The sequence below is a fragment of the Varanus komodoensis genome, unplaced genomic scaffold (assembly GCF_004798865.1).
Source record: "Varanus komodoensis strain SLA01 unplaced genomic scaffold, ASM479886v1 scaffold3, whole genome shotgun sequence".
Lineage (NCBI taxonomy): Eukaryota > Metazoa > Chordata > Lepidosauria > Squamata > Varanidae > Varanus > Varanus komodoensis.
The window spans coordinates 8,663,989-8,672,861 of record NW_025335761.1 but is presented as its reverse complement, the minus strand read 5'-3'; the positions used below and the strand labels follow the sequence as shown (position 1 = coordinate 8,672,861).

The window sequence follows — 8,873 nt, the reverse complement described above, 5'->3', positions numbered from 1 at the left end:
CACATGGACATCACCAGCCGGTCAACACAGAAATCAGATTGACTATGTGCTCTGCAGCCAAAGATGGAGAAGCTCTATACAGTCAGTAAAAACTAGACTAGGAGCTGACTGTGGCTCAGATCATAAGCTTCTTGTTGCAAAATTTAGGCTTAAATTGAAGAAAGTCAGGAAAAGTTCTAGGCCACTCAGGTATGACCTAAATCATATCCCTGATTAATATACAGTAGAGGTGACAAATAGATTTAAGGAATTAGATCTAACAGACAGAGTACCTGAAGAACTATGGACGCAGGTTTGCAACATTGTACAAGAGGCAGCAACTAAAACCATCCCAAAGAAAAAGAAATTCAAGAAAGCAAAATGGCTGTCTGAGGAAGCTTTACAAATAGCTGAGCAAAGAAGGGAAGCGAAAGGCAAGGGAGAAAAGGAAAGATACACCCAATTGACTGCAGAATTCTAGAGAATAGCTAGAAGAGATAAGAATACCTTCTTAAATGAATAGTGCAAAGAAACAGAAGAAAACAATAGGGAGGACCAGAGGTCTCTTCAAGAAAATTGGAGATAGGAAGGGAACGTTTCATGCAAAGATGGGCATGATAAAGGAACAAAATGGCAGGGACCAACAGAGGCAGAAGAGATTAAGAAGAGGTGGCAAGATTACACAGAGGAACTATACAAGAAAGAGCTCAATGTCCCTGATAAGCACGATGGAGTGGTCACTGACCTCAAGCCAGACACCCTGGAATGTGAAGTCAAATGGACCTTAGGAAGTCTGAGCAACAACAAAGCTAGTGGAGGTGACAGTATTCCAGCTGAGCTATTCAAAATCTTAAAAGGCGATGCAGTAAAAGAGCTACACTCAATATGCCAGCAAATTTGGAAGACTCAACAGTGGCCACAGGATTGGAAAAGGTTAGTTTACATTCCGATCCCAAAGAAGGGCAATGCCAAAGAATGTTCAAACTACCGCACCATTGCACTCATTTCACATGCTAGCAAAGTTATGCTCAAAATCCTACAAGCTAGGCTCCAGCAGTATGTGGACCGAGAACCACCAGAAGGACAGACAGGATTTTGAAGAAGCAGAGAAAATAGAGATCAAATTGCCAACATACGCTGGATCATGGAGAAAGCTAGGGAGTTCCAGAAAAACATCTACTTCTGCTTCAATGACTATGCTAAAGCCTTTGATTGTGTGGATCACAACAAATTGTGGCAAGTTCTTAAAGAGATGGGAGTCCCAGACCATCTTATTTGTCTCTTGAGAAACCTATATGCAGGCCAAGAAGCAACAGTGAGAACTGGACATGGAACCACTGATTGGTTCAAAATTGAGAAAGGAGTTTGGCAAGGCTGTATATGTCACCCTGTCTATTTAACTTATATGCAGAGCACATCATGAGAAAGGTGGGGCTAGATGAATCACCAGTTGGAATTAAGATTGCTGGGAGAAATATCAACAACCTCAGATATGCAGATGATACCACTCTAATGGCAGAAAGCGAAGAGGAACTAAAGAGCCTCTTGATGCGGGTGAAGGAGCAAAGCGCAAAAGTTGGCTTGAAACTCAACATTAAGAAAACTAAGATCATGGCATCCAGTTCACTCACTTCCTGGCAAATAGATGGGGAAGAAATGGAGGTAGTGACAGATTTTATTTTCCTGGGCTCCAAGATCACCGCAGATGGGGACTGCAGCCAAGAAATTAAAAGACGCTTGCTCCTGGGGAGGAAAGCTATGGCAAATCTAGACAGCATACTAAAAAGCAGAGACATCACCCTGCCAACAAAAGTGTGTATAGTCAAGGCTATGGTTTTCCCAGTTGCAATGTATGGCTGTGAAAGCTGAACCATAAGGAAGGCTGAGTGCCGAAGGATTGAATTGTGGTGCTGCAGGAGACTCCTGCGAGTCCCTGCGATTAAACCGGTCAGTCCTAGAGATCAGCCCTGACTGCTCTTTAGTAGGCCAGATACTGAATATGAAACTCAAACACTTTGGCCACCTAATGAGAAGGAAGGACTCCCTGGAGAAGAGTCTAATGCTGGGAACAATAGATGGCAAAAGAAGGGGACGGCAGAGGATGAGGTGGCTAGATGGAGTCACTGAGGCAGTTGGTATGAGCTTAACTGGGGGATGGCGGAGGACAGGAAGGCCTGGAGGAATGTTGTCCATGGGGTCGCGATGGGTCAGACACTACTTCGCAACTAACAACAAAATCTTCACTCTCTTTTCCCTGCCCAGCCCTGCAGTTGCCATCACCAAGCACAACAGGACTGACACTTCAGGACTGGAGGATATTTGCTTCTCCTGAATTTCAGATCCAGCAAGGAGGCACAGACACCCCAAAGATCATTCTCGTGTTTTTTTTAAATCTATAATTTAAGAAAGTACTTAAATTATTGGGTTCTAAATTTCACAATCCCGAAGTTTACATCAAATATTTTATTCTCCCAGCATTTTAATCTTTTAACTTCATTTTGAATTATGCATTTATTTCTGTACTGCTCCTATGCTGTTTATTTTTTTAAGTATTTGACTATGCCTTGACTATTGAGCAGTATAGAAATGAAATATGCAGTATCAAATTTCTAACAACTGTATCATCATGTAACACTTTAAATACCAGAAAACATATGCTAGGACCAGTCAGAAGTCCTTATAAATATATTGCCCTCCTGTGAACCCTTTTTTGGGGGGGGGGCAGCTTTCTCATAGAGACATAGACCATCATGCCTATCTTTGTTTTGGTTGTTTTTTGAATTTTCAAACTTACCAGTTTCCCAGTTTCTTTCATTTACTAAAGGGTGAGATTCCCATTCTACATGCTCAGTACAACTTAGTACTGGGTCAACACGTATAACATTTTACAGTGATAAAAGCCCGAGTATGTTTCCCTAAAGACAGATCTCTTTGCTTCTGTGAAGACATGCCCAGGACTGGCCCTAAGACATTTTGCTACCAGAGACAGAACAGCAAATCTCACCTCCCTCCCCATTCCCAATCAAGATGCTTAGTAGTGTTCAAAGTCTGTCAAGTTGTTTGGCCCTGAAGCCAAGAATCCTACCAGCACTTTTCCCTTCTCTGGCAAAGAAAACCCAACAACAAATAAGGATTAACTTGCTTTTTCCATAATGCCCCAAATCAATTGTTGGAGAAAGTTGCTGCAGGCTCTAAAATGGGTCTATTTCTTTGACTGCCCGTCACCGCTCACGGGCTGATGGTCCAGGATCCTTTCCTTTGGAAAGCTCACAAGCAGGACACAAGGAACACAGTAGCCTCCCAGTGTTGCACCTAGCGACTGATAATCAGAGTCATGCTGCCCGAGATTCAGGAAAGATACTGAGACAGCATCATGATTAGCAGTCACTGCTAGCCTTACTCATTAGAAATATATACAACAAAACCATTTAGCGCTTTACATATCTATTTTAGCATAAGCTTTCATGGATTATAGCCATACTATCAGATGTCTGGAGTATTAATGGGGAGTTTCAGGTTTATTTGGTACAGGAGGTATGTCTCTGTGTGTATGAAGTATTGTCGACACTGAGGCCAAAAGGAAGGTAGCAAGCAGGGTCTAGTTCTGTGATGCGTTGTATGTACCTGTGTTCTCTTTATTTCCTCTTTCCCCACACTCAGAAGCCTGCAAGACTCCTGGCCAAAAGCAGGCTGAACCTCTGAAAAGAGCACTCCTGGTTAGATACACTAGAACTTCTTGGTGCAGCTCCTAATAGTTTTCACTATTTCATTAGTGCCAAATCTGTGCTCTAGCATCAAGTCTTAGGGTTGAATCTGACCAAATTAACCGAGATAAATGTATCAATGAGTAAAACTGCATGCAGATGCATGCAAGAAACTACAGACAGTCCTGAGGAAAAGTTTCAGAAGGAATGGGGAGCATAACCCATAACTCCTCCTCATGTCTTCCTTAAAGATAGTTGTCAATTTGTGTTTGTTTTTTCTGTGCAACGTGTTCTTGCCCAGAGGCAGGGTAAATTAATAATATTTATGTATACATTTCAACTATTTTTCCACAATCACTAAAAGTGGTATCCTCAAAGAGGAGGAAGATCATGTAAACTGCTTCCATGTTCTTACATGAGGAAAAGAAAAAGAAATAAACCAAACCAAATGTATTTCTCTGTAGTAGTTCATGATCAGTTAAAATACATACTAACTGAAGCTTTGTTTAAAAGTGGTCAAGTTGTGGAACTATTTTGCACTATGATTTATGACTTAGCTGCATGTAAGGTTTGCTAAATAAAGAAACACACTGTTCTAAATATTTATTTGGAGTAGAAAAAAGATAAATATTTAAAACTAACTAAAGAAGAAGGAACATTCAGACACATATTGTTTTATTTTAAACAAAGTTTTACAGAATGAGTTAAAAAAGCACTGATACATAGGCATGCCAGCAATCTCAAATACCCATCCCCATTTCCAAATAGTAATCAGAGTGGCTTTATTTAGCTAAAATCCATCTGTTTTCAAGTAACTCTCTACTAAAAAATGCAACCACATTCTGTAAGAAAACTTGTTTCTCATTCCTGATCAGCACCATTGCATCGGTTTTCATTTATTTTCTATATACAATAACGTTTAAGCACACATTTGCTTTCTTATCAGAGCCTCCTGTTATGCCTCCAAGGGTAGTATAAGGAATTGAGATTACAAAGTTTCTAGCAGCAATAAAGGTGCTTGAACTTACACACAAGAGTGATTGATCTGTACATGTTCTGTTGGAAAAGGCAACTGATCTCATGACACCAAACTTTATGTGGATTGATAGGAAGCAATTCCTGCTTTTCCCACTCACCCCAGAGTATTCTTCAGCTACCACTAGCTTTTAGTGATAACTCACCTAAGATTCTTCGCTCACAATAGTGAGCTCATTTTCAGGTGGTCATGTGGCTTTGGAAATAAACTTGTTTACAGCTAAGAAAGAAAGGATCTAAAGTAATCACATTTTCATTTTATTTCAGTTGAAAACCCCCATCTGGCTATGCTTGAGCAAAAGAAAGTGTAAAGATTAATGCCTTAATTTTTCATATGGTCCCAAATACAAAACTTTTCATTTAATTGACAGCCAATATAAACATAACAAAAAAATTATTACCACCATTTTCAAGCTATTTATTTCAAGAAGCAACATGAACTTGGAGCCAAAAGTGATCTTGCACAAAAGGAAGGCAGCTCTACTTGCACGTGATTTTACCTTCCTTTCCACCACTTCCTCTTCCTGTAGAGTTTTGTGCCACATCACATGCCCTACTGTAATACTCTCAAGAGCAGCAGGGTGGTGGAGGTGAACGAAAACCCTTGTGTACATGGGGAATTGGACAAGCACATCTTTGGATTGAAGTCACAGTAACTGGGTTCACACACAATAACCCACTCATGGGTTGAGTATGAGTTGTGTGTGGATTGTTGAAAAATAGGTTGCCTGAATGCCACTGCAGGAAGAAAACATGCTTTGCTAACCAAAAACAACCCACTGTTCACAACCCAACAAGAAACCATGGTTTCTATTCATGGGTCAACAAGCTGTAGATTATTAACGTGACTGAGTTCAAACAAATGGACAACCTATGTTTCAACAACAACCCCAAGTTCAATAACAACCCACACTCAACCCTTGAGTGTGGGTTATTGTGTTGTTTTAACTTAGGCATTTATAAGGCAATTGCTAAGCTATAGGTTGCATGATTTGTGATTGCTACTGTCATCTGCAACATTCCTTTCCCACCCAATTCATATGTACCTCCTTGGCCCATCACCTGTAAAATACTGTTTTACTAAAAGGATTCTCATTAGTAAACAAAAATAATCTAATGTAAACATATAACTATGCAATCATCACATTAAGCCCCTTTCACTTATGCTTCATACAGCAAATTGCAATTATTTCACATTTGCAGTGCTCTGTAAGAATGGCTATTATGCTTCCACTGCTCTTTTTTTTTCAAAACTTAACTCACAATTTGGTTACTTCCAATTAATACCAGTAATATTGGATTCTGACTACTTTATTTCCTTCCTTCCTGGACTCCAACAAATACCCCAAAGGAGAGCTACATGGGACTTGGATGCATGAAAATATTTTATGATGGATGCTCATATTGATAATATAACTATATTATGTCCAATGTATGGTAGGGGAAATATACTTGTCCAAAACCACTGTGTGTTCTTGCCTTGTAAAATTAATGCCAATAGATTTTAATTAAGAACTTGTGGTACAAATTAGTTTATCACAAGCTCTGGTTGCATTCTGTTGCAAATTCCAACTACGTGTATGTTCACTTTCAACTTATATCAAATTTCTCACCCTGACATAATTTCCAAAACCCTGCTGCTGTTAAGTACATGTTAAGCCAGTAAGTGAGAGTACTAGTTACTGTTCAAGCCAAACATAGCATACCACATTCTAAAATAATGGAACAGAACAAAAGATAAAACCTACAAGTAATCCATTGCTTCTCTTGGAGCCATCATTCAGTTTTCTCTTGGTTTACATTGGTCCCCTCAATCCCACTTGCCACAGAATTTAAGACATGACAAAATAGTCGGTGCCTGAATGTAGATACAAAACTGCCAAGGATATTAGTTTTCCTTTTGCTTCTTCATATGACGAGCCCTTAATTTTAAGGCTGTTTCTGTAATGAACTTTGTACTATACCATTGAGGCACAAACTTGCTTCCCCAAGCCTGAGAAATGGGGAGGGGGAGAGGGAGAGGGAGAGAGACAGAGACAGAGTCATTATCAAGTTACTGAAGACCAACATTTCAGTGGGCTAATAAGGTAAAACATAGTTATGATAAATTCTCTGAGATTCTAAAAAGTCCCAAATACCTTTGCTCAGATAGCATATATAATAAGAACAATCAACTCTGAATAACACATACCAATAATTCATGAGCTGGGTATCCAGAAGTGTGGGACTCCAGGCCAACTGTGTTGAGGGCATATTTGACATACCATTCAGGAGTAGGTCTAAAAGTGCTTGATTTATGGATCTTAGACAACTTTGTGACCACAAAATATGGCACAACAGTCTGAAAAGAAAAAAAAGTTCCTGTTTTTATGCTAGCTTCATGTATAACTATCCAATATATCAAGAAGGAAAGAAATGTGAAATACTAAATGATCAAACCTAAAAACAGATTTCACTACAGATAACTTACTTCTGAAATTCAAAAATAAATCTTGTATTAGAATTTAGGTATGTTCACACTTTTTTTCAGGCAAACCTGAAAGTGGGTTACTTAAAGTAATTACAACATCAATAAATTGTGTCTTCTAATTCGTCTCACTGAAGAATTCTTTAAACATGACTGTCAGCACTCATGTAATCTCCTAATCCATCCCCAATAGCCATCACCCATGGCCAAAATGGCTAGGTATAACTTGACATCCTATGAAAGATGCTAGGGAACAGGCTCCTGGCTCCTTTGCCATCCTTTCTCCAATAGGTCAAGACAGCAGGGACGTGGAGTGCTAGGGTGGGGTGGATGGGTGCATATGCACATGTAAAACAAAAGGGGAACAGTCTTCACCTCAGTCTACATACTTTGGATTCTGCTGCAGTTTCTTAAATCTGTGGTAGACATGATGAAAAATCCCCGACCTCACTGAAATATGATTATTTGGATAGTCACTACAGCTTCCCTAAAAATTCACTTTAAAGGCTGTAGAATTGGGTATTTAGCTTCATAGGATACAGTGGGCCTTTTCAGCACCTAAGTTTATTTTATTTAGTTGAGCTGCACACAGAACTCACTCATTATCTGTGAGTTTCATGCATCCCTTGGCTGCTCCACGTAAAGCCTGTGGTCATGGCACCCTGCCCTCTTTTTCTCACTGCCCAGGAAAATCCCCCCCCCCCCCCGGAAAAGCTTTTCTTACCAATCAATTACTGGTTGGAGATAAGAACTATTCCCTGCAGGGACAAGTTACATGGAGAAGAAGCTGTAAGTCCTAGGTATTTCTGAGACTTGTTCTGCTTACTTCCAAGTAGACATGCTGTTTGTGTTTACTACTAAGTAGGTATGCAGAGACTTGGTATTTGGGATGCTGCTGTTGAATGATTCAGTCCTGTTTGCTTCAGAATAGTAAACTGCTCCTCACTCCAACTTTGTTGTTGTTAATTGCAAAGTCATGTCCAACCTATCGCAACCCAATGGACAACATTCCTCCAGGCCTTCCTGTCCTCCACCATCCCCCGGAGTCCACTTAAGCTCACTCCGACTGCTTCAGTGCCTCCATCTAGCCAATTCATCCTTTGCCACCCCCTTCTTCTTTTGCCGTCAATTGTTCCCAGCATTAGACTCTTCTCCAGGGAGTCCTTCCGTCTCATTAGGTGGCCAAAGTGTTTGAGTTTCATCTTCAGTATCTAGCCTTCTAAAGAGCAGTCAGGGTTGCTCTCCTCTAGGACTGACTGGTTTGATCCTAGCTTGTAGGATTTTGAGCATAACTTTGCTAGCATGTGAAATGAGTGCAATGATGTGGTAGTTTGAACATTCTTTGGCATTGCTCTTCTTTAGGATCAGAATGTAAACTAACCTTTTCCAATCCTGTGGCCACTGTTGAGTCTTCCAAATTTGCTGGCATATTGAGTGTAGCACTTTTACTGCGTCGCCTTTTAAGATTTTGAATAGCTCAGCTGGAATACTGTCACCTCCACTAGCTTTGTTGTTGCTCAGACTTCCTAAGGTCCATTTGACTTCACATTCCAGGATGTCTGGCTTGAGGTCAGTGACCACCCCATCGTGCTTATCAGGGACATTGAGCTCTTTCTTGTATAGTTCCTCTGTGTAATCTTGCCACCTCTTCTTAATCTCTTCTGCCTCTGTTAGGTCCCTGCCATTAT

General features: G+C 40.2%; 1 protein-coding gene and 1 long non-coding RNA gene across 2 annotated transcripts in view; one reads left to right on the top strand and one right to left on the bottom strand.

Annotated features, from left to right (window-relative positions):
• The window catches only part of LOC123026757, a 10,074-nt gene extending 6,188 nt beyond the window's left edge, over nt 1–3,886 (top strand). The window contains exons 3-4 of the long non-coding RNA XR_006415373.1: nt 3,811–3,816; nt 3,874–3,886. This is a non-coding gene — a long non-coding RNA (uncharacterized LOC123026757). The remainder of the gene's footprint in view (nt 1–3,810; nt 3,817–3,873) is intronic.
• A 455-nt stretch (nt 3,887–4,341) lies between these two features.
• The window catches only part of HSD17B12 (hydroxysteroid 17-beta dehydrogenase 12), a 77,507-nt gene continuing 72,975 nt past the window's right edge, over nt 4,342–8,873 (bottom strand). Inside the window, exons 10-11 of the mRNA XM_044436695.1 lie at nt 6,910–7,059; nt 4,342–6,711 (exon numbers count right to left, since the gene is read on the bottom strand). Coding sequence (XP_044292630.1) covers nt 6,607–6,711; nt 6,910–7,059 — 255 coding nt within the window. The 3' untranslated portion in view covers nt 4,342–6,606. The remainder of the gene's footprint in view (nt 6,712–6,909; nt 7,060–8,873) is intronic.